Consider the following 27127-nt stretch of genomic DNA (forward strand, 5'->3'; position numbering starts at 1 on the left):
TCATTAATTTCTGAATACCAGGAAGCATGGCTCAGTCATAAAAAGTCCTTTGTCCCTTTGGATATTCCCTTATAATTTATCATGTTTTTAAGGAAACGTGTTACTTTTCTTTCAGAAAGTGTTATTGGGGGCTGAGGCTAGTATGTTTGGTGGTTGTCACTAAAGACGTTTACTTCAGAAATCAACTTTTCTGTCAGGAGTTAAGACTGACTCTTCAAAGCTGTGCTACCCACTTGTTAGACATCTTTTGCATTAAAAACATGGACCCAGGTCCCTCCAACTCTATCATGCCTTCCCCGATCCAGAAGAAGAGAAAGGTTACTTGTGAGGTTTCTGTCTTTGTTTAGATTCCCCTTCACCTCCGACACTGATGGTTGATTCTGCTGTGGCTCATTATTTTTTCCACGTTCCTCTTATACGGGTCAATGGAAGTCACTTAAATCTTGGAGTGGCACTTCAGGTGCCCTTATCATAACAGAGAACCAGTCTTTCTTGCATCATGGAAGGGACAAGGTGATGCTCCTTTCTAACTAGAAATGAGGTTCTTTATTCCTGACAATGGGACCACCTTTTAAACTACTTTTTTTCTATGCAGGTTCTCCCTGAAAAAGGGATAATAAAGGTATACATGTTTCTGCTCCTAACACAGATAAGGAGGATTGTCTGGGCTTTGCTAAAGGTTTATTTAAAGCCTTTCATTCTTTACATGCTGAATCTTATCCTTATTTGAAAAGGAAAAGATTGTGCTCTCTCTCAATTTCTGATTCCTAGTCTGAGGGACAGGATTCCGACTTAAACAGTGTTTCACAAATTCCAACTCCACAGAATGGGGAATCTGACTCCAGGAAAAGCTATTCTTCAGATTCCTGCCCTGAAGAGTTGTCTTTTTCTGATAGTATTCCCAGAAGGATTTATGTCATATGGAACAAGAAGAAACACCAAAATCGACTCAAAAATATCATGGTTTGCCACAGGTGTATTCTCCTTAACATGCAGCTGTTTCTTCTGTATTTCCAGCTTTAGAGAATGCCTTTTTCTGCAGCCAGCTATTTGTCTAACAGCCAATAGCCTGCTCCCAAGAAGCATGATAAATTGCAAAAGATAGTCCAGTCCCATAAATTTCTTTTTCTAATCCCAGGTCAGATCCTACTGTTACTTCTCTGTCAGAATCAGCTTTCTGCCAAACACCTTATGACAGCTAGCCTTTTCCTTCTGGCAAGCTGGGAAAAGCCTTTAATAGGTTTGGGAAGAATGTTTCTACTTCTTCCACTTTAGCCTTTGGTATAGGTATAGTCAGTCTCACCTATTTAAGTTTCTGCTGGCTTCTTTTGACAATATGAGAAGGTTAATTGCTGGCCTCCATTCATCAGAGGCTAGGGTATCTCTGAATTCATTAATATCTTCTGTGGATCAGCTAACCAAACATTCTCTAAAATGTCCTTATGACACTGCTGATGCTGGTTCACTGATGAGAAGATTTGCCTGTCTCTGTCCTCAGAACTTGCCACATGATGTCAATGCTGAGTTTTTGAATGCTCCTCTGGATAAAGATGGATTATTTGTTCCTTAAAAGGATTTTATGAAAGGGAAAGTTACTTCATGGGGTTACCAGATTTGTCAGCCCTCCTTTCCAAACTATAGTAGACACGTTTCTTTTTTTCTGGAAACAGAATAAGCATTCCCAGCAAGGCAGAGGCAATCAATTTCAGAAAGCAATGGCAGGCAGGTTCAAAGAAGAAAAGAGCGTTCCTGAAAACAAAGGTCAGACTAAGAAAGCAGAATGACTATATGTCCCTTCATGTGCTCTCCCATTCCCGATGTGGCAATTCTATACAACTTTCCAAAATTATGGATCTTCACTCTCTTCTGTGGTACCAGATAAAGTCAGATACTCTGGTTCTGAGAATTATTTAGAAAGTTTATAACTGGCATTGGGATTGCCTTCCTACCTTTCAACTTAAGGGGTTCCTCTTCATCCATTCAACCAAACCATCCTGTTCACTCCTATCTAGATCTGATACTGTCTCAGTGGGTTGTAGAACCTGTTCCACTTGATAAAACAAAAATAATTATTTTATTCAAGAATCTTTTTTATACCAAAGCTCACATGAGAAATGGAAAGTTCAAAATGTTTTCTGTACAGTCGTCGTTAACTTTCGTTCTACTTCTCAGCTGTCTGGTAACTCTGGATTTGAAAAAATATGTACTGCCACATTTCAGTTCTCAAAGATTTCAAATGCTTTTTATGTTTTTCTGGGTTTAGTGTACAATTTTAGTTTTCTGCTTTGCCCTTTGATTTGCCAACAGCTCCAGTGTCTGGTTCCTGTAACAGCTCATTGCAAGCTCCAGGGCATTTGCATTTCCCATATTTAGTTGACTGTCTTGTTTTTTTTGCAAATTCTTTCACAGTTTGCCAAGAATATCTGGCTAAGGTCATTTCCTCTCACAGGATAGTGTTTATAAGAAGTTTACTGGACACATCCCTTATGATGGCTTTTATTCCTCAAGATAAATAGGAATGTAACAAAGAACAATTTCTGATATATTCTAACCAAACATTAGCATCTCCCAGGGAATATCTCAGAATTGCAGGTTTTATGGTCCCTACTATTCTCATGATTACTTCGGACAGACTTCATTATTGGAAAATTCAATCTATTGTCAAATCAGTTTGGACCAAGCACAGATTTCAGTGTTGGTGTTTGTGAAAAAGGAGTTACTCTGATAGGTGAATTAGCTGTCTCTCTTTTTCCCCTTCCATTTCCTACTCCATCTGTAATCACAGATTTATCAGACTTTGGTTGGGGAACTGTGGTGAAAAGGGTGAAAATCCAGGACTTTTGGAAAAACTAAGATAAATTAAAGCACATAAATGTGAAATGATGACCGTAGTAAATGTTCTCAAATCTGTAAACCATTATTTGACACCAGGCCCTTGGCTAGTAATCGCAGACAACACCACAGTGATCTGTAACATAAACAGGGGACACCATGTTCTAGCAGGAAAGACTCGCATGACTCTCTTGAACCTCAAGTAGATCTGTTTGCCTGCAGCCAGGATAGACTGTTAAAGATGTTCTGCTTCTTGAGTCCTTGCACACAGGCCTGAATACAGATGGCTTTCCATTCCCATGGTGTTGGACATTTTTTCCAGCCTTTGTTGTGATAACCAGTATTCATCTAAACATTCAGAAGGACTCCACAAAGGTAAGTGTAGTGACTCCCTTTGGGGCCCGGCAGCAGTGGTTCTCCCTTCTTTTGAAAATGGCAAAGGGCATTTCCCACAATCTTCCTCATAGAATGGACTTACTCACTCAGGTCAGGCATTGTGTGATACATCCCAACCTTCAGCTTCTTCAGTTGACTACCCGGATTATTGAATTTTTGTATATTTTGGGTACCTTTTTTCTGCGGAAATGCAACAAGTATCAGAGGAGGAAAAAAAAATTGCTACTATGAAATTCTGTATGGGTAAACAGGAAAAATTTCTAGCTGGTGCAAAGACAAAGAAGCAAGATCCTTTCTAAGGTTGCTTTGGTTCTCTGGTATTTGTGTCAGATGTTTATCCTCTGGCCCTTCTTTCTCTTCTATCAAGATTCACATCCCATCTCTGTATGTTTACCCTTAGAGTTTCCCCCTTTCTACCTTTCCTCAAGTGAAACAATTTTGGAAAGGGGATTCACACATCTGTCCAGCTTGAAGGCAGCTGACTTCTATATGGGATCTTAACTTTGTATGGAAACAATTTACATGGTTTACTCGAGGCTAATTTGTAGTCTTTATTTTGGGAAGCAATACATATAATGACATAATGAACTCTGCACTCTGCTAAAGCACTTTGTCATTAATGTGCTTTCTAAGTTGTTTGATTTGATTCAAGCAGCATAAAAAAAAAAAAAGCCATTCAACCACATAATAGGGCCAGTGACATATAAGAAAAAAATGCCAAATTCACAAATAAAAACACCTTTGGATGATAAATAACTACAAGTCTAAAGGGTGTTAAATATTAATTTATCCTTTGTCGACTAGATTAGTCCCACTAGGCAAGTAGCCTCTTCAGCAGAGATCCGAGACTGTATTTATACTGCTTGGGGAAATTTGTGTGTATACAGCCCAAGGAGGGCAGTATAATATCATTAGGGTGACAAAACTTCAGATCTTTCCTGTCCCCAAAGAAGGATGCTAGAATCACACAAACTGATGTAAAACAGCAAAAAAAAGCAGTAATAGGAGGAGGATGTATCTTCTGCAACAGTAATCTATTCAAATATTTCTCATTATGACAAGCTTACTTGTACGACTCTAGTGTGTTCATCAGTAGATCAATATTGCAGTAGCCTGAGCTGTACTGGAAGATGACCAGAACTTTCAAAGAAAAGGTAGGAGGAAAAATGATCAGAGTCCAGGAGCCTGTGGACTTAAAGGGACTTATTTTGTGTACATTTTTGTGTCGCACTGTATTTTCTTGCTAGTTCTTCGTTATGTTTTTTTGAGTGCTTTTTATGCCATAGTTTTGTAAACACACTTAAATCACAGCTCAAATAAATTTAGTTTTTGTAGTTATGATCATACCTCTCAACCTCTTAAAGCAAAAAATCTGGACAAAGCTTAAAATGATGGGGGGACAAACAGCGACGGATTTTAAATATTGCTCTTACAAACTTAGGAAAGTTGATAGAATAATAGGTTTTGTATTAGCATGAATTTTCTGAAGGATGTGGAGTCTTAAACTCAAATGTCTGCCATTATTTAATGACTTAAATCCTCAGCTATTTGCCAGAAAGGAACAGATTTTAGGAGGAACACACCAAACATATGAGGCAAAAATCTGGACAATCTGTGAAAATCTGTACAGTTGAGAGGTATGGTTATGATATTAGCTTGGAGTAACATGAGGTGCATTCTTAGACTTTAATGGGCACCTTTGCATATGTACGGAGGTGTGTCCTTTAACGTCTGTAGATGCAACTCATGTTGTTGTTAAACTGATATCACTGAGACTAATGTTCCCTGTTTTTACTTGGTGGTATCAGTGTATGTAAAACAGTCATTTGCAAAGTACTTTTCTTGATAAAGAATATGCCAAAAAATTCCTTGATGGGGGAATTACTGTTTGGCTGATTAGGCACCACATGTCATAGTGCAAAGGTAAACTTCCATAATTGAACAAATCACTTTAATAGGTCTCTCATTGTTTATTTATGGGCCCTTTAAGCAGTGCCAGCTATATACTTCTCAGACATGTTAATGTTGGGATTCATCTTCGGCATAGACCTGACAGCTCTTGATATAGGTTGGCTACAGTTTCATTAACCTGTCTTTATGAAAGACCGTTTATCAGAGGCTAGTTATTTTTGGTAACTATACATCTTTTTTATGGATATACACGTTGTCCCGCAATTGTATGAACTGTGTATCCTAAGCTGTATGTCAGGGCACATCACTCATATTGTTACATATTTGAGGTAACTCACGCTTAAATATGCTGCATTTGTTATTATTGAATTAATTCAGAATAATGCATTAAATAAGCAAATTTACTGTGCAGTGACATATAAGGAAAATAATGCCAAATTCACTTTTAGATGAGAAATAACTAATCATAAATCTAATTTCACAGAAGTAATAGTGTATAAGTAGAAACTATTGTACTCTTTAGACCACTATAATGGAAGATAATGTAAACAATTTACTGCATTTCATCAAGGTGAGCTCTTGTCTTTTTATGAAGCTTAAAATACTTATAAAGCATAATTATCTAGACAAGGGCTCTGTGTTTATATGTTTCAGGTAAGTACTAAGTTCTGAAGCAAGTATCAGTGTACTATCATATTAACCTGTCTTTCCTGCAAACAGTGCATCTCTGTACTGAAGTATTAAGCTTTTCAAAATGTTTAGCTAGTTAAGGATACAAGAAAAGTGTAATGTATCAAATGCTCTTACTATACCATGTATATATAAAACGAGTATTATTTGAAAATGACAATTACTTCTGATGACTATTCATGCTTGGAAACAGCTACACTGAAATTTAAAAAACAAAGTAATGCGTGGTAAAATACATCTGTACTTGTTGCTCAGTACTGATACATTAATCATCAATTTAAGCACAGATAAATCACTCAAGTGTTTTGGTTTCTTGAAGGAATGCCAGAAAAAATTAGAACATAAACTTCGCCTTGATTCTTATTTGTTGAAACCTGTACAGAGGATAACAAAGTATCAGTTGCTGCTCAAGGTAAGCGACTGGAAATCTTTCTTTTTTCTAACTGTAAAAGCATGTAATTTAAAACATGGTAGCTCTTCATGTGTGGTTCTGTGGTATTACTCTAGAACGGGACAGTGCTGACGATTATCCTGCCCCCATACCTATGGACACCACATGGTTCATAGGCTTGCTGCAGCTTCTCATTTGTGGAGCCCTCCACTGCTGTTGTACTGTACTTTGGAGGAGTAGCCTTGGGGTCTGCAGAACTATCCCCAAATAAATAATAACAAAACATGGTGGTTTGTTGACCCTTTCCAGGTTGTGTGATGGCATGCAAAAAGCTTTTCAAGTGCAGATTACTCTTACACTACTAGAAAAAAAGTTATATAAAAATGCTACAGTTCACAGAATCCCTCTAGAGCCTCATGTGAGAGTGGGATTAATAGATTCTTAGGAATTCCGCAAACAAGGAAGCAAAATGTGCGTTGCCACTAAGGAAACGTGATACATTCAGGATAGGTTAGATGCTAAAAGAAGTATTCTAAATCTTTCAATTAATTGTATTTGTAAATAATCCTTTTGGCTTGCTGTAAAGTTCTGTTTATTTTTGAAACCTCTACCAAACTATAAATGGGATTGAGAAATCTATTTCTTGCAGCATGAATCACTGTGTGTGTGTTTGCTTGCTCTTTGCAACTGTAAGTCATTATTTCAAGGGGAAGGGTACACTTGGCCACCTTAAATGTTGTTTGAAATATCAAACTAGGCGGCACAGTGGTGCAGCAGTTAACGTTGTCGCCTCACAGCAAGAGGTTCTCCGGTTCGATTCTCGGCTGGGGTGCTTTCTGTGTGGAGTTTGCATGTTCTCCCTGTGTTCGCATGGGTTTCCTCCGGGTACTCCGGTTTCCTCCCACATTCCAAAGACATGCATCTGGAGAATTTCTCCCAGGGCCTCCACTGAAAACAGGCTCTGTGGAACCTAGTCGGACATTCCCGGTCAACAAATGTTAAATAAATAAAGTACTTCTATTTTTGTGAGAGCATATAAGCCAAAAAAATTTATATTACAGTTAATTGATGTCACAAGGATAGTATAGGCCTGTCTAATCTGCCTTTATAAGTGTCTTAACATCCTACCTCCCTCTCTCTCTACCCTCTTAATCATTTTACACATGCCCTAAACCTTCTTATATTCTTCTTTGGTTTCCCTCTCAGCCACCCATTCTAGTAATTCACCTCAGTGGCCTGCAGCTTTATCTGTGAAAAAAAAAATCATAGATCAAGGAAGCACTTAGTCTCTGCAACCTGGTGCTTGTGGCCTCTACTTAACCAATACAGAATGACCCATTCCCAGGTCCTTGTCATGAACATGTACACCAGTAAGGTGTGCTTCCTTCTCTTTTTTCCTGTGAAAAGAGTTGGAGCAAATATAGACCAATTGCTGGATTTTCTGTGTAATGCCAGGTCTGATCAAAGCAATTCGCAACTATAGAAGTAAAACAGAAAAAAAAATGGTCCATTGTCTGTTCTGGCACACCATCTCTTCTCTTGAGGTGCTTCAAGTCTGATTGAAGAGTAAAAAAAGTGTTCTTCTTAAAAACTGTAGCAAACTGCTTGCTACAATTTATATCCTCAAGCAACACACACACACACACACACACACACACAGGCATTTAGCAATGCTGATACAGAAATGAATGCAATGCAGTTAAAGCAGTTCAGACTGATTGACATATCACATCCCTTAATACTTTGCACCTGATAAGACTGCCCCCTTTACCTCCACTTAGATCTGACCAAGTCTCTGTAGAATAAAATGCCTCTTTGGTTCTGGAAAGCATCCCCTAAGAGTACAAATAAACATCTTATTGTTGGTGCTAAAGTCCTTTCACTCTCCTATTAATCAATGCCCCCAGATCTCTGTACTGCTGTGCTTTGTGAGTTCAGTTCCACCCAGCTGATACTTTACACCATAGTTGTGCCTCACATGCAGCACTTTGCATTTGTTTGCAAGGAACTTCAGCTGCTGCCTCTCTGCCCACTTGTCCAACGTTTCTACCACACTTCCCTGAACTCTTTCTCATTACCATCCTCCGCTTGTGCACATACCTTTGTGTCATTAGCAAAAAAGAACAAAAAATATATCTGAGACAAAACACATTGAATAAAACGAGTCCCAGGCCAGACCCTCTGTGGTACACCACTATTCACTTTCCTGATTACTGACTTTGTCTGTCTTAGCACAATTGTCTGTGTCCTGCAGTTCATCAGTCATGGTACTACCCCAACCCCCTCCACTTTTCCTGTCTGTATCCTGTGTGGCACTGAGTCTAAAGGTTTTGCTGAAGTCACAGTAGACTATGTCTGCTGCTATTGCATTGTGAAGTTCAACTTTAACCCAGTCAAAACTGTTTTAGATCTGACTGACAGCACCTTCAGGCAGTGAACTGATGTCATTTACTGTTATTGGTCTATAGAAATGTTAGCAGCCTTCCCTTGTCAAGTTAAAATACCTGTAGTTCTGTAGATTTTCTGTGTATTAATTTTAGTGACACATTCCTCAGTGACTATCTGAACCACCCACAGAATGAGTAAAAAACACTTCTTCAACTGCCAATCAGCATAAAACATCTAAAAAAATATTTGGATATCTGTGACAGAAAAAGTTTGAGATCACATCAAAATGGAGACAGTCATTCCTACTATTCCTGTCTTCTGTGTTCAAAGACTGTTTTGAGTTCACTTTATATCTTTATAAGAGTTTGGATTCTTCAGCTATGTTCCATCTTACTTCCATTCCTTTGAATGTACTAGTCAGGGAAGCAGCATCTGATATCTATCTATTCAGGATGGCATGGTTGAGGTTCTCCTCCTTCCAAGATCATTTTCTCTAACTTGACTGGCATGCCACTTTTTAAGGAAAGCCCACACTACTGAGTAGTTCAGGAGGTAATAGATGAGCTTCAGAAGACTGGAAGAGGTACTCTCACCCACTGATTGAATGAATAGCACCTCCCACCCCAAATTCTGCTTTGTCTCCCATTAATTAACCAGTCTACCCAGAAAAAGGAAGTCTTTCTCACAAAAGAACCCACTTTAATATTAGCCTGTCTTATTTACTCTGGCTGGTAGCAAAGGTGATGCTTAAGAGTCCTGACTATCAGCCAGTATTGCCCATGGTAGCCAGTTATGTTGGCATAACTTGGCTTGGAAAGCCAATCTGAGGGAAAAGATGGACTTGTGAAGTGTCAGAAATAATATTGCTTAGAGATTCTTGGCCAGCCTTTGCCAAAGGTTCCCTTAACAAATTATTTAATTAATGCAGAATTAGGGACTACAGCTGAAATGTACCATAAAACACTTGAGAACATTGGAAAAAGGAATTAGGTTTTACTAACACGTCTTCTGATTCCATAGAAGGTGGGAACAAAATATGTCACACTTTTTACATCAACGTCTTTAATATGCATATCTGTTGTACCAACTTACTGACTGTAGCACTCAAATATTTGGGGCTGTTGTTTTTTCAGAGGCTTAGGTGTTTTAGTATGTTTATTAAGTTTTATTTTATTTTATTATTTATTTCAGCTTTTTGACCAGGGAAATGAACTTTTCCAAAATGGCTTGATTTTAGCCACAACACAGATGTATAATAAAGTAAAATTAAAAAGAAACTGAACTGCATTATATTAAAATATATGCTTAAGATAGATAGGTAGATGTTAAATGACAGCGATGCAATGAAAGAACATTCCAAACATTTTATACATAAATGCAGTAATACAACTTTACGATTTGAAAAATAATGGTATAACATTCCAGCCCTATGGTACATACATACTGATGTGCTATAAATTCGTCACACATTACTTGGTACTTACTATAGCTACATACAGTATAGCTCGCACATCTACATAGACAGTTTGAGATTCAGTAAACTCCATGTAGTGGTGCGCACTGCTGGAGTCTGTGCAGCTTCTGTGGCATGCAAATCACCCCTGCAAAGCTGTCCTCAGCAATTGAATAAACTCTAAAGCAAGTGTGTAGGCACGATACCTCACAAGAGACTTTCTATTTGTTCTGGAGTAAATATATTTGCACTGTAAAATGTTGGTTCTTAGTCAATCACATTTTCTTGGTATTTTTGTCAAAATCCTTGCACTAACCCAGCAGGAGAGGGTTTCTCTTGATATTCACATGGTTTTATGACAAGTCGATGGTCACTCCTTTGAGTAACTTCCTATCCTGATGTGCACCTTGCTGTCATCACAGTCATTGGGAATGACCATCACTTTGCAGATACCTGCACAACTGCCTGGTTTTGAAGAGACAGTCCACATCTTAATTAACTTTTTTGCACCATTAAGTGTCACCAAATTGGCTAGGCCATTGACTGTCATTAGTATATACTACTCATGAGTATCACTTGTCGTAACCTTTTGTACAACACAGGAGCTAATATATTTCTTACATGCTTTGCAGACCATGTTTACAAATCTCACTGCTATGTTTGAGTTCTGATGTTATAATAACACATTATATTTTATGATTTTGATGCATGTAGTAATTGCTACTTCAGGGAAAATACAAACATCCGTGTTTATTGTGGACCACTTCTAATAGTACGCTATAGGTTGTCAGACTCTAATGAAGAAAAAACTGTACATTGTGTAATAAGTCATTGAATTCCACGAGGAAACAATCCCCCAAAACAACTAATCAGAAATTAACCTGACAACAAAAATATTAACTGTAAGCAATTTTTGCAGGGGAGCAAGCCCACCTCCAAAATGGCAAGCCACCCATATTCTCTGAACTTATTGTAATTTTGCAGTCACACAAATACCATGAAGAAAGAAATATCCTGAAAGAAAGGAAGTCTGGTGCTCATGTGAAAACAGCACTGGCTGTTTTCTGCATAAAACAGTGATTGGGGAGTTCAGCTTTGCTGAGTTATACTCGGGCTGTTGGCACTTCTGTAGAGCAGATAAAACTGCAAAACTGCAATATCTTGTTGTGAAATTGTAATAGTAAAATTATAATTATCAAAAGAAAAGCATGTTTGAATCTCTGTTTCATTCATGAAGTTACACTGAACACCTCCTTCCCTGTCATTATGTTCACAGTCTGCTAGGTAGGTAGGTCCCCGCCGACAGTGTGTGTCTTGTGTTACTTTGAATGAGTCTCAGGAAAAGAGACAGGTTCATTGTCACACAAATGTTTCCCTCAGTCTCTCTCACAGCTTTATAAGCATGCATGTCTGATTGCAGGACTTTGACAGAAAAAAGGGTGCTTTACACAACACTGATTGTCATCATTTATTATTTATTTATTTTTTGATAGACACCTTTCACCCCCCTCCATATGGGTCTATGTCAAATCTTCGAACGCTGGAAATGTCGAACGTTATATGGTCGAGACCATATGTTCGACATTTCAAGTGTTCGAAGATTGACTTTTAATGGCACCATATGGTGCAGAATGGGAGAATTTCCCTTTTCTGTACTGAAGTGCGGTCTCAGAGTTGGTATATTTAAGTAGGGGGGGGTGCAGGGAGGCTTTCCCCCCTGCTCGCACTGTTAAGGTGTGTTTTTCTTTTTTTCTCTTTTTTTTTTATTATATATTCGAACTTCCAAATGTCGACCATATGGTATTCAACATTTTGGACATTTGGATATATAACATAGACCCTTCCATTACAGTCCCTGACATTATTTGCAATTAAAAATATAATTTTTTGGGCTGTTTTCCAGCCACTTTCATATAAAGGCAGTATCTTCAGAAGAAGCAACTTCCGATAGGGCACACTTCCGTTATGATTAGTTGTTGACAAATCAAAAATAGTATAACTATGTCTTCGGGGAAATATATCACCTCTTCTAATTATAATTATTACAATTAATGTTCTAATTGTCCCCTTGGGAAATTTACCATCCTATTTTGCATGCTGCCTTTCCTGAGATATGATTATTCTGACAGACTACACCTCATTTGACTTTCAATAACTCACAGAAAGTGTCTACAAAGAATGTATGTCAACTTTTCTCATTGGAAGTGTTTCATTCTTAACACATGGACTTACAACCCCACCCTTTTAATGTACTCACACACACACACACACAACACACACACAACACACACACAACACACACACAACACACACACACACACACACACACACACACACACACACACACACACACACAGCTACTCAAAATAACCACTTTCTGTGTAGACACCTCCCCAGCCATTTGAATATAAATCCTCTCCAGAGGATTTCATTTTGTTATGCCTGACTATTCCTCAAAACTACCATCATCTGACGTTGATCGAATAATATAAATTATTGCATGGCCCGTGGTTATTTTTTATTAAAAAAATGTAAAGTGATTTCATCTGCTTTTGCATACTGACTGTCCTACCTCCCCCAAATCCCCTTGCTAAAACAGTACACACCCAATCACAGGGCACATATTTATAAAAAGATATAAAGAAACTACCATCAGATGTATTATTTCAGCTCCTTTTCTACACAGACTACACCGCTAACCCCCAAATAAACTTTTGATATGTTACACATTCTTAGACTAAGAACAAGTCATATAAATTGCCTTCAAATATAATATGAGATTTGTTTCTTCTAGACAGTATTTTTCATATCACTTCTAGATGTCTCCCCTCCACTTCCCATTAAGCTCAGTCAAGTCAATGTGTACCTATTTTGCCTAAGTTGTCTCCTCACAATGCTGTAACATTTGATTATTCAGATGTTAAAGTCAACTGATCACACTTGCTTTCCCTCATAGAACACTCCACATGTCAGTAACAATCAAAATTTCTACAATAGGCAGTTACATGGCAATGCAGATTTCTGCCAAAAATTTCTGTAATAGGCAGTTAAATGGTAATGCATGACTGTTCAAATCATATAATCATTGTAGTCCATCAGTTAGATTAGTGCAGCTAAGGTTTTGATCTTGTTCTGCTGTGTAACAACTTAGGAGTTGATTGTTAATACATGCAGGAGTAGAGGTGGTGTACCTATCAAAATGTGTTTTCTGTTGTAATTGAAAGCCTTCTCAAACATGACAGCACTTCAGTTGATATATTTGATATACTTATTAAATAACTAGAGTGACAGCATGCAGCTTTGTTCAACGTGTTTCCCAGTCTTCATCCAGTTGGCAATTCAATATTTGGTTCTAAGTGTTGCTTCTTGGTATGCATTCACACTCTCTAGGATGCAGATTTGGTGCCCTGTATATCTACTTCTCTAAGAGCTTGGGCGCAGTTTATTTATAATCCACACAATCAAAGTCTGTACAGTAGTCAGTACAGTGGATTTCTGGTACTTCCTTGCTTTCAGTCTTATCCGTCAGACATTGTAATAGAAAGTAATGAACAACACTATCTTCTCCAGGTAGCTAAACAGATTCCAACAAGAGAAAAACAAAATCCACAGTATAAAGCTAATACATTATTTTACTTTTTATATGTATTAAATGTTTACATTCGCTGTGGTGCAGAAGTAGCGTTGTTGCCTCACAGCAAGAGATTCTCCCGTTCAATTCTCGGCTGGAGTGCGGGGAGTGCCTTCTGTGTGGAGTCTGCATGCCCTCCCCGCGGTTGGGTGGGCGTTTGAAAGACATGCGTAAATGGGCATGCCTTCATTGAAGGTTGAACTTTGAGCTGGCACCTCGGCATTTGTGAAAATCTACTGCCAATCATTAGCGGACCGGAGTTCCGCTGAGGCGACCCCTAACCGGGAAAAGCCGAAAGACAACAACAGCAAAATATGTATTAAATTTTTTTTAGATATTTATCATATGATGTGTAGATTTTTTTCTGATAGGCTGGCACTTCTGATAAAAGCCTATGTTCAGAAAGTGATGTTATGAATTAATTTTGTGCAGTGAAAAACAGTTTTTACAATTTGAAAGCTTTGCTTGTTCAATAAAATAATTTGTATACAAGACGGTTGGATTCCTAGCTTTATACTGTAGGTTATCCATCAGATGTTGGCAAATTGATCTTTTGTGATATACCTCTTATAAAACTAACTTTTACATTTGGTTGCTATCGTTCAATAAGTTGCTGAGTCTAACTTATAGGTTATTAACCATTATCTTACAGTCACAGAAAACAGGTAATATGAATACATATTAGCATTGTCTTTTTTTTGGACTGAAATATAACTGACCTTTTCCAGTTTAATGTCAACTGGTAGAGTTTCCCAATTTTTTAGGGCACCTCTTGCACCTGTGTCTGCTGGCATTTAAGCCTTCTATCAGTCAGACAGTGCTCATTCATTACTTTTCTCTGGGGGGGCATTCAGACCGCCATGTGGGCACTTTGTGTTAATATCAGCATCCCAACAATAAAAGCATTTGAGATTGTAGCCCATCCTCTTCCCCAGTAGTGATATTAGCACTTACTTCACCACAAGGACCACATTTAGCTTTCAATCCATGCATTGGTTCTCCTACACATAAACTGACAAAGGCTATTTCATTGGCTTGGTTTGTCAGATTGTCATGGCATGCCTTCCTAGCACTAGGTTCTTGCATCTCCTTGAGATCTATCATAGGAGCCATATCCCTTCCCTTCTGGATAGACTTGGAACCACCATCCCTTCCCATCAGACGTACCACCCTGGACTACATGAAAAGAGACATAGAGGAGCTCTCTGATTATGTAGCCCAGGCCGGTATGACCCTGACCCGGAGCAGCATCTTACCCTCACCTAGAATGATGCCACAGTACAAAGACAAAATTATCAGTTTTAACAATTGGCTTAATTACTGGTGTCATTCTAAGGGGATCCAATGTCTGTCTGCTTGGGATGACATGCTTGACAAGCCACGCTGCTTCGCAAGGGATGGCTTACACCTGTCACCCCTGGGCTTCCGGATATTGGCCAAGGCTCTTGCCACCCCACATAGTGCCTTTTTTAGGCAAGGTTCAAAGGACAAACCTACCTCCCTAGAAAACACAAGTGGAAAAAAACTAAGGGTAATGCTGCTCAATGCCAGAAGTCTAAACCTCAAGATGCATGCCCTCGAAGCCCTCCTCAGTATGGAGAACATCGATGTCTGTGCAGTGACTGAAACCTGGTTCAAGGCTCCTGAGAGCACCCCAGCACTATCAGGTTTTACCTCATATCATGCTTTCCGGCCCCAAAACTTGAACCGAACCACAAAAGGAGGGGGAGTATCCATATTCATCAAAGATACCCACACCTCCAGGTTAGTGGCAACGCACGAAGCATCGGAGACCATCCAGGTGCAACTAACCATAGGCAAAACAGCCTTACAGTTTGTAGCATGCTACAGACCACCCTCTCAAACTCAGGAACCCCACACAGCCTTCCTGAAGACACTGGAGACTATGAATGTCTCACCAAATACCATCATATTGGGAGACTTCAACTACCCAAACATAGACTGGCAACATTACTAAAGCCCCAACACCCTAGCCCAAAGGTTCCTAGAATTCATAAACTCTAATGCAATGGAACAACTGGTCACCATTCCCACAAGAGGAGACAATATACTAGACCTGATCATCACAAACATGGGGACAAAATGCTCCACACCAGAAGTATATCCCTCTTTGGTAAGATCAGACCATAAATTAATCTCACTGGAAATCCACATCCCGCACCCACCCCCTGCACAAAAGACCACAGTGAAGAACTTCTCAAAAGCCAACTTCACACTTCTTAAGACTGAAGTGGTATCCTTCAAGGCCCCTGGGCCAGTGGAAACCACAACCCGCACTGCTGAATCCTTTGCTAATGCCTTCTACGGGCACCTTCAAGAATGCATGGATCATGCAATCCCAAATAAAACCAAGACCCATTTCCCCAAAGGCAGGCGCCCGGTCTGGTGGACCCCAGCCATAAACAAACTCTACAACAGGAGAAGGAAGCTACTACATGACAGAGCAAAATCCCTAAAAGGGAAGGCATCTCTGATCAGTACTAGCAAAAAACTACGATCACTCATAAAATCATCCAAGGCCAACTTTGAGAGAAAAATCGCAAAAGACACAAAAGACAATCACAAGGCCTTCTTTAGCTATGTCAGAAACCTGGGTGGAAACTCCCAGATATGCTCAGAGTTAGTCCAAAATGACACAAAATACGCTGAACCCACTGACATTGCCAACATTCTGGTAGACAGGTTCAGTGCAAATTTCTCCTCCCCCTCCCCCACAAAAGGAGAAAAAACTATCCCAGCAGAGTGTAGCCTCCCTAACATCTCAGATGCCCAGGTGAGAGCCGCCCTCTCTAAAGCTAAAAACACAGTATCAATGGGACCGGACGGTGTCCCGGGCTGTGTGCTACATGAACTCCAAGAGGAACTAAACCCACACATAAGGCTGCTGCTTAATCTTAGCCTTACTAGAGGATACGTACCCAAAGAGTGGCGTACGGCGACAGTGGTACCACTTCACAAAGGCGGTGCTTCTATGGACCCTGGAAATTACTGCCCCATAAGCTTGACGAGCCTGGTCTGCAAAGCTACAGAGAGGATCATTATGGAACTCATAAACAAAGACATTGGGGACCTACAGACATTGGATCCTACCCAATTTGGCTTTGTCAAAGGCAGATCCTGCCTTTTGAACTTGATCGACTTTTTTGAAACAGTCACTAAGGCCATTGATGAGGGTAAGGCAGTTCACACAGCCTACCTTGACCTTGCAAAAGCCTTTGACACAATACCCCACTCGGGCATCATAGACAAACTCACCAGCTTAAATGTAAACGCATATGTCACAAGATGGGTTGCAAACTGGCTCAAGGACAGAACCCACAGGGTCAGAGTTGCTGGAGCTATGTCAGACTCTAAGCCAGTCACAAGCGGTGTCCCACAGGGCTCAGTCCTGGGACCCCTCTTGTTCGGCATTTATTTTTCCGAGGTACAGGCAAACATAGAAGGATTGTGGCTGACAAAGTTCGCAGATGACTGCAAACTGGGGGCCATAATTGATACTCCAGCGGACACAAACATCCTTCAGAGAGGCCTCATAGAAACAGATAATTGGTGCCAGAGCCATGGCCTTAAGCTGAACGCCAAAAAATGTATAGTCATACCCTTTGGGAAAAACAAGGTACCCACAAATTACCACATAGGTGGTAATCCATTAAGTACGGAAGAGATAATCAGGGATCTTGGGACCCAGGTTGACAGTAACCTCTCATTTGACACTCACATTGCCAAAGTGGTTAGGAAGACCTTCTATATTGCCCACCTTGTCATGAAGGGTTTCACATCTAGATCAAAAGAGGTCATTGTGCCCCTGTACTCTTCTCTTATCAGGCCAATGATTGAGTACAATGCCCCATTTGGGATGTATCTTACCCAACACCTGCAGCAGTTGGAAAGACCCCAAAAGTTCCTCACCAAGAGAATGAGAATAAAGGGTCTTAAACATATGTCATATGCTGCCCGACTGAAAAAACTCCAGCTCTATTCAGTCGCATACCGCCTACTCAGAGGTGATCTGTGCCTGACGTACAAGGCCATGTCCAATCCGGAATTAATGGACATGCTCCACCTCAGTAAATCCAAATCCACCAGAGCCACGAGAGCAAGAGACTTAAACCTCAACACAGAAATAAATAGGACGTGCTGGAGGGACAGATTCATAACCCAGAGGCTCCCTACACTCTGGAACAGAATCCCAATCCATGTTAGGCAGAGCCCCTCACTAACTCTATTCAAGAGGAGTCTTGACGAGTGGATGGGAGATCGTAGGTTTACACCAGGGGTCATCTCTGTGTCACTACTAGACAGAGGCACAGTAAACTAAACCCTAAAAGGGCATAGTATTCTCATCCTAAGGTGTGGTGAAAGCCACACACACTCTGGCTAGGCTTATAAATGCCCCACGGCAGATAGCCTAGTACAAACCTATGAAACCTATGAATCAGAATAAACTTGGATCCACCATCTCTTCCCTTCAGGATAGACTTGGAACCACCACCCCTTCCCTTCAGGACACACTCAAAACCATTACCCCTTCCCTTCAGGACAGACTTGTTCATCCTCCCTGCCTGCACTGTCAGATACCCAAGCTGCTGTTCAAACCTATGTCATCTTGCAGTAGTCAGAGTGCATCTCTCTCTCTCTGCAAGTGTTACATTTTCCAAATGTTCTGCCATACTAAGGGCAACACTGTACAAACATCATTTTGTGGGATTTTAAACAATTTCAGCCTCAATTTTCATCACTTTTTCCTGCAGCTTTGTTATTAGTAAGGCTTTCAAGGACACAGTTGACTTCACTCCCCAGGATGCTTGGCTCTGCATCAAAGAGTACATCATCATGGCTTTACAGTCCTTCTTCTAAAGTATTTTATAGATTTCTACACTTCTTAAACCTTCTGTTTCTGCAGTCTGCATCCCATCTTTTTCTTTTATCACACACATTCTAAATGGAAGTTTATCATCATAACACCAATCTTCTCAAAGAGATATCTTGCCTTTCCCATCCCATTAGCTTCTTCTATTAATTTTTAATGCTCATTGACATATTATTTTGTTATCTTTTTTGTTATTTTATGAAATTATTTTCTGAAAATTTACACCAAGTTTATCATCTATCTACATTGCCTTTTACAAAACTCATTTCCTTGGACATGGCTAAGGCCTCTACATATAGCCATTTTATCCTCTTAAAATTATTTCTATTTGGAAATCTTGAATTTTCTTTGCTGTGACCTCCTGGGCAGTATACTAAACTCATATCCATAGTTCTGCAGGTATTCTCTTTACCAGGTGCAATTCTTTAACTGTATTCTTCACCTCCACTGCATACTCAGATGGAATGTTGTTAAGATCATATTTAAGTGGGCTAAGGGATTTTACTTTCTGATCCTAAAGTTTGTGATGAATAATTAAATGAATCACTTACCATAAACTGTTTGTGCTTTTCTTCCTAGGCCTCCACTGAAAGTAGGGTTGACCTAGCTAGGCAACCTGAGGGCATAAACTGAAAGACACATAGGTAGGTAGGTAAACATATAAATAGACAGAGAAATAAATGACAGCATTACTACTATTAGACTTTAGAGGAAGAAAGAATGATACAAACTTGAGGGTACTTTATATTTTTTCATGTTACATTAAAGCATGTGGTCATATGTAGGGCATTCAGTGCAATAAAGAATTGTCAATTTATTTGCATAGTATTTGGTATGTAATAGCTTTTAAAATATGGAATTTTAAATTCATTTGTGAATTAGGTTTTACCTTTAATGCACAAAAGTGGATTCTAGGTGGCATGTGACATTATTGTGCTATGGCATCTGATTCCGTGCACAATTTTATCTAGGGCATGCTCCCAGGTGACATAACCAGGTAGTGGGGTGGGACAGGCAACAAGAACATCACTGAGGAAAGGTGTAATAATCTTCCCTTAGTTGTAGGTAAATCCAGCATTTTTGTTGTATTCATGCATATTGCATTATGCTAATTTCCTGAATTTATCATCATTATTCAGATAATTGGGTTTATATCATAAAGTCAAATACTGAGAATTTTGAATACCAAAATATCAAACTGAATTCACTGAAGTGTAAGAAATTTGAAAACGCAAAACTGCAAAGATCGGAACTCTGAATGGTCTTAGTTGGCCCTTCTGTACTCTGATGTTTTCTCCACTGTGGTGCGATCTCGGAGTTGGTATATTTAAGTAGGGGAGTGTGGGGCCCCCAGATTGGGGTGTGTGGGGGTGAAGCCCCCCACATTAGTAATACTGTGAAGTGTTTATGTGTTGTTATGTTGTCATATGGGTGTGAAGATGGCCGACCGTTGCTGTTCGGAGTTCTAATATTCAAAGTTTTTGGTTTTCGTACTTCTTGCACTTCGGAGTTTTCAGTTCGGGATATTGGTATTCGAAGTTCTCCGTGTTCGATTATATGATATAGACCCAGATAATCATATAATTAGTCCTAATGCAAGTGGAAATTGTGTTTGGAAAGGATGCTTTTGTTTCGTATGTTTATTATATGCCACTTGTTTTGTAGGAGTTGCTGAAATATAGTAAATACTGTGAAGGAGCTGAAGATCTAGAGGAAGCCCTTAGAGCCATACTTGGAATCCTGAAAGCAGTCAATGACTCCATGCATCAGATCGCCATCACAGGATATGATGTAAGTTATTAAAGCATGGTAGTTTTGTAGGTGTAGGTGAACATCTTTTAGAAATAAAGAACAGAGTCCTAAAGTCTGGTGGTTTGCAATGTTTTTTTTTTTTTTTTCAAATTAAAGCCCCATCCATCTTTTATACATTGGTAAAGAAAGGGCCACATGGATGATAAAATTTTAATTTTTCTATTGCTATTATTATGGATGGTTTTAATGCCACATTGATAAACAGTGTTGAAGGAAACTTGTTAAAAAAGTAAACATGCAATTGTTAATTTCTGTCTTCACAGAATAATTTAATTTCCCCTTTGTGGGACTTTAGGGTATAACATGAATCAATAAAGTATGGTTTACACATTTCTTCCACTGTTGCCAATCTATACTAGATTCTGTAGTCCCTCTGCACCAATTTGGCTTTAAGGAACTGTTATAGTATTTCTCTTTAGGATTTCTTGATGTGCATGATAACCAAATGAACCCACAGCAGCATCATTTGTCAACAGGAACTGTTTCTCTTGGGTGTGTGGGCATAACTGTCATGAAATTTCTAAACAGGCACAAATGCAGGAGGAATGCATGACTGGGGAAGTTTACCAACAAAATAGGCTATTATCTGCATTTGGAAAACAAGAAACGTGACCTGTGTTTAGTGAAACAAGAAAAAGGCTACAATGTTTTGTTTAGAAATTTGCTAATCACAAAAATCACTTGGCTCTGTCTAAAAAGAATCTACTCAACTGCGACCACAGAAAATTAGAGAAAGCATTAGAGCAGAGCATTGCATGTCTAAGTTATTTCATATGAGACCGAAGGAAAAGAAAAGGCAAAGGCTTATGTTGTGAGACCACAGAGTGCATTCTGGTACAAATAAACCTTGTCTTACAAAAGAAAAAGAAATTGATGTGTGTGTGTGTGTGTGTGTGTGTGTGTGTGTGTGTGTGTGTGTGTGTGTGTGTGTGTGTGTGTGTGTGTGTGTGTGTGTGTGGTGTGTGTATGTATGTGTGCGCATGTGTATGTGTGTCACACACTTCTACTTTAAAACAAAGAAACACTCAGATTTTGACATAAAATAAAGGAAGCTAGATGACAGATAGGTAAATAGATGATAGATAGATAGATAGATAGATAGATATATAGATGTCATTATGACTATTCCTAGAATGTCATTGTGAGGTCGAACAAGTTACTGCTAACCCCTTAGAAGAGATAAAGGAACATTAATGTTTTTTAAATATTATAAAAAACAAATTTCCCATCTTCCACCCACAGTTTTCCCTTTATCACAAGGAACTTCTTAAAGAAAATTGATTATTTGTCCAGCATTGTGATATTGAACAAATAAAATACATATAGCTTACTTAAAAAGTTTTGTTCAGTTCTGATCAGTAATGTGGGAAAGTTTGTATGAGTAATATTAAATCATTTGCCATTTTCTTGTTTTAAAAATTCTGAGTTTTTCTTTACTGTTTTGTGGACTGAAAACTAACTTTACTGTCTTTTATCTGTTCATTTATTATAATGAAGTTAAATTTAACATGTAAAGTTTATGAAAAGGCTGTGAGATGTATGCAGTAGATGCCTGTCCATAACATTTGTTCACGCTGTTAACATTTTCTTACCTATTGCATTGTTGCCTTAATACCTTATGTGTTTGTGTTTTTTTTTTGTTGTTTACTTTTTTTCTGTTTTTCTTATTTAGGGGAATATCTGCGAGCTTGGTAAACTTTTGATGCAAGGATCATTCAGTGTGTCCACAGAACATAAAAAGGGCCATTCAAAAGTGAAGGATTTTGCACGCTTCAAACCTATGCAAAGGCATCTGTTTCTCTATGAGAAGGCAGTGCTTTTCTGTAAAAAGAGAGATGAAAATGGAGAGGGTTATGAAAAAGCACCGTCGTACAGCTACAAGCACTCCCTAAATGTGAGACTCTGCCTACATCTTTTCCCATCATAGCATTTTATTGATTGTACAACACTTACGACTGATCATAATCTCAGCAAAGTAAACACAGAATATCATCTTTCCTAATAAATGTGATTGTGGAATACATCTGTACCAGCTACCGTAAGTTAGTTAAACGTAAAACAGCAACAGTGAAATGTGCTGCAGGTTAGAAATCAGGACCTATTGTCTGGCTATTGTGCCTTGCAGTTTAAGTTCTCTGCATCACCTTTTATAACTTGTTGCTTTTCTGTAAAAGTCCTCAGTACCTTAACAGAGTAGGCTGTATTCATTTAATACCATCCAGGTGCACTGCATTTCAGATCTCGGTCTTTAAAAAATGTGTAGGACATCTACAGATTGTTTAACAGCAGAAAAAAATGACAGTGTAGCACAGAGGGGTAAAGTTATAAGCTGCTGTCTGGCTTCACCCTGTAGTCCCTGATTTGATGACCTTGTGGTCTATGTTCAAAGCCTGTAAGTAAACACATACACGTCACCACTGTAAACAAGCAACCCTGTGTTGAAAACTTTTCTAATTAACAAGAAAGTAAAATAAATTAACATAAAATATCCAAAACTGGTAATCCTAGACAAAACAAAAAGGAGTCTTACCAGACACTGACTGTTTCTAAAAAAAGTGTATCCATGGGGAAGATATGCTCAGGATTACTAAACTGACTGCATATTATAATATTTAGAGATAGCAGCACTAAGATACTCCCCAAGTCTCTTATTTAGGGACACAGTCATCGTCCACAGAGAGTTCGGAAATTCTGAGTCACTCACTGCAGAAAAAGTAAAATGTATGACAGTTTTGTGTGTGCTGCTAAACTTATGTAAAAGATCCATAGCATAACTTAGATGAGTCTTAACCAGAACATTTAGTACCCGACCATGTACAAGGAAATGCTATCCCTTTTTGTACTGCATTCTTTGTTGATAACAACTATGTTTAGTAATTCATATTTTATAGTTCCTCACTACCGTTTCGTATTATGTATTTAATTGCCTAGTGTAAGCATTAAATGCTTCTAAGGAAGCTCTGGCCTTGAAATTCTGACAGATTTGTTGCTGTAATGCATAGTGCTGTTCAAGACAATAGCAGTACCAAAGGAAATAAACATTTATAACATTAATAATGCAGAACAGGTAAAGGTGAAGGTTCATAAGGTAAAGAAAAAAGAAATATACTCCATCCCTGACTCATCCGGTGAAGAGGAAATATTTTATGGTGTGAGTTCATTCTCCTAGCACTCAAAGAGACATTTTCTTCTCCTTAAAAGGTCTTTTCCAGAATATATTTATTTTTTGGCTAAGTGCAGTTTTTGGTGGCAGGGTATAATGTTACACCTGATTTCTAGGTCATCCCTCCTCTAATGATAAGAAATGATAATGCTCTCAAATTGAGTTTCAACATGCTTGCCACTTCACTTATCAAGATGTTTTGATAGGGACTGTGGCTGACAAACTTTGCTGTCAAAACTGGTTGTGGTCATAGAATCTCCAAACAATGTTAACATCATTCAAAAGGTCTTATGCAAACAAATTATTGGTGCCAAATTCATGGCCTCAAACTCAATGTAAAAAATGTATTGTCATCTCTTTCAGTAAGAGCAACATTCCTGAAAATTGCCACATCAATAGCAGTACCCTAAATACACACTTAGTGGTGAGAGATCAGAGCACTCAGGTTGACAGCACCCTTGCCTTTGATCACCATGTCTCCATAGTGGCAAGAAGGGTATTCTGTATGGCTCACCTCATAAGTAAGGGCATTGCCTTGAGAAAAAGTGAAGTCATCACCTCCCTGTACTCTTCACTCATTAGGCCAGTAATTGAATACAACACCCCTTTTGACATGTACCTTTCAAAACACCTGCAGCAATTGTAGAGGCCACAAAGGTTCCTCACAAAAAAAAGTCAAGGTCTTCAGCAGCTATCCTATGTGGATTAGCTGAAATCACTTTCACTTTATTGTGTTTCATACAAACTACTCAGAGGTGATCTCTGCCTTGCATGTAAGGCAATTTTGGAAATCTGCACATTCACAAGTCAAATGGCACATGTGTTACTCTCTCTAAAGACTTAAACCTGGTGTGTGATATCAGTAGAATCGGATGGAGGGACAGATTTGTCTTCTAGTGGTTACCACACCTTTGGAATAGACTCCCACTAGACATCAAGCAGAGTACCTCATTGGCCCTCTTCAAACACAGTCTGGACAATTGGATGTGTAACAGTAAAGTCACCCCAGGGCTTCCACCTGTGTCCCTCGTGGACAGGGGCAGTAGGTGCTGATCATGGTAACAAGGGTAAAATTTGGCTAGGCTTGTAAGGGCCCTTAGGCCATTAGCCTGGTAACTTCCTATGATAGCAGATTGGTCAGTATCCAGATTCACTGGCCCCTATCTTTAAACAAGCTTATAAGAAGTTTATGTCTACATCGAATACATAATCTAGGGGATTCATTAAAAAGTCCCTGCTTGCAATTCAGAGACAATGAAGTAAGAATGCCCCATTATCAGATAATTTGTAGTTACTAATGCTACATAACAGTAACAATCTACTTCTTATGTAAGCCTTGACATTCCACCTCACAATCACTTTCCCAAACACACAGGTACACATTCAGACACACACACATGCATACACATTCTCTCAGACACACACAGACACACACTAACCACAGTCCCCTACCTGTACCCCTGACTAGTCTTCTGTCCTGTGGTTCCCTCCCACTCCTGATCACCATAATAGTTTGTGTCATTATGGCACATTTGTAGAATTTTGCTGCCTAGTGTTCCTCTCCACCCAGTTCCCAGTAATAGTCCCTTCCTCCCCTTTCATTGCTATTGTCAGCTGTCTAAGCTATGATTTAAAGCAAAAAAGTGAACAACAACAGCGACAACAATAACAACAGCAAAAAATATAGTTAACTGAAGTGCAAAACAATAAAATACATCTTTTATCTGCAAAGGATAGAGCAGGATTCATTTAGGACCCTCTCACTGTGTGCCAGTCAGAGATGTGAGAAAATGGACAGCAGGCAGTCTGCAATTAAAGAAGGTTTACTCAGGAGCAATACTGGCTGGCTGGGTGGGCAATTAGTATTATGGATATATGGAAAACAGTGGGTGAGAGTAGTACTTCGTTTACACAACTGACAATAGCAATGAAAGTGGAGGGAGGGACTTTGGATGTCAGATTACGATAAGCGGAAGCCAGAGACACAGAGAAAGGGTGGGAGGAGGCTGCCTTTGTATATTTTTCTATTATCTTCAACATTTATCTGTGCATTGCTGTAAAATACTGTTGCAGTAAGTAATTGTATTGTAGCCACTGTTATTCTTGGTATTCATTTAAGATGCCTATTAATGTGTACCCAGTCTGATCAGAATGTTTTTGTGTAAGAAAAGTATTTGTTAGTACTAAAATACAGAAGAGAGTTACATAGGATACTGGGACTAACTTTAACATTTACAAGTTATGCATTTTTACCATTTAGGCATGATGCAATTCAAATAATTTTAATATTCATATTGTTTTGTTATTTTATAATTTCTATTCATTTGCATTAAGTTTAGAGATGCTTGTCTAAACTATTGGAATACTTACCAGCCAGACAAGAAGACTGTTTTTTTTCTAGTTTGTTGGTATATGATTCACTGAATATTACTTGTGTACACTTCTTCTTTTAACAGATGGGTTCTGTTGGAATTACTGAGACAGTGAAAGGTGACAGCAAAAAGTTTGAAATCTGGTATAATGCAAGGGAGGAAGTTTATATTATCCAGGTAAATAGTTGTCAAAATCAATATTTAACAAGTATATCATTAAAAATAAAAGTAAAAGGAATAAATATGGCATGGTTTTTGATGCTGCTAAGTTATACACATACCCAGCAAAGCAGGGTCTGTTTCTCTTTAAACATCATCTTGCATTACAGATTTAAACATTTATGATTCCTCCATGTATATTGCTCACTATCACTAATGCAAATGACGAATGATGTAGGATGTTCATAAATATATCTTTATTTATTAACTCATATTCTAAAAGCTTGTGATAAGAATGCATGCAATGAATATATCTGCTTAGATGGATTCATTTATATCATCTGTATCCTGAAATATTCCACAGAGCTCATGCCTCAAACCCACCCACCCATGGTATACCAACTTCACATAATAAGGCACTTGCACCACAAACACCAGTTATTTGTCTGATAATAGATTAAACATAATTATGCTGGACAAGGGGAACATGTTATTTGTTCTAGGTAACTAACATCCTGGCTACTAATATCAAGACACAAAAAGACGTGCAACATATTCAAGAACCACAATTGTCATACCTGTGTCATTAATTTTTATATGGATACCTTTGTTGGATATATTCTAGTGAGCCATGCCTCATTGGGATGCAGCGATACTTGCCCTCCACAGGAAAATGTTTTTTTGAATTTTTTTCGTTTATTTTTATGCACTTGTTTGTATGTGTCTTTTGTTTTAATCATTTTAAGGCTTTCAGTTGTGTTTCTTATGATGTTTTGGGATTAGTTGATGTCCTTCAAGGATGCATCTGCAGTCCTTACAAATGGGTTGTCCTGTCGTCAGGCAGCCCTTCGGTCGGCCGGATTCCAAAGTCTGGGTCTGGCCTCGGCTGGTGTCGCACTCCACCCGACGTCACAGCTGCAGTTATTCGGGTATAAAGGCATCAGCCGACGCCATTTTCCTCAGTCTTTCTTGTCACGTGGCACCCGAAGCAGAAGCTGTTCGCAAGTGCCGGTCGGTCAGAACCAGAGATTTCTACTA

At 38.9% G+C, this 27127-nt stretch overlaps 1 protein-coding gene across 1 annotated transcript in view; it reads left to right on the top strand.

Annotated features, from left to right (window-relative positions):
* MCF2L (MCF.2 cell line derived transforming sequence like) overlaps nucleotides 1-27127 on the top strand; it is a 1071259-nt gene that overhangs the window by 934054 nt on the left and 110078 nt on the right. Inside the window, exons 20-23 of the mRNA XM_044071884.1 lie at nucleotides 6149-6241; nucleotides 20249-20374; nucleotides 22068-22289; nucleotides 26015-26107. Coding sequence (XP_043927819.1) covers nucleotides 6149-6241; nucleotides 20249-20374; nucleotides 22068-22289; nucleotides 26015-26107 — 534 coding nt within the window. The remainder of the gene's footprint in view (nucleotides 1-6148; nucleotides 6242-20248; nucleotides 20375-22067; nucleotides 22290-26014; nucleotides 26108-27127) is intronic.

The sequence above is a fragment of the Protopterus annectens genome, chromosome 5.part0 (genome assembly GCF_019279795.1).
Source record: "Protopterus annectens isolate FY-2018-M chromosome 5.part0, PAN1.0, whole genome shotgun sequence".
Lineage (NCBI taxonomy): Eukaryota > Metazoa > Chordata > Ceratodontiformes > Protopteridae > Protopterus > Protopterus annectens.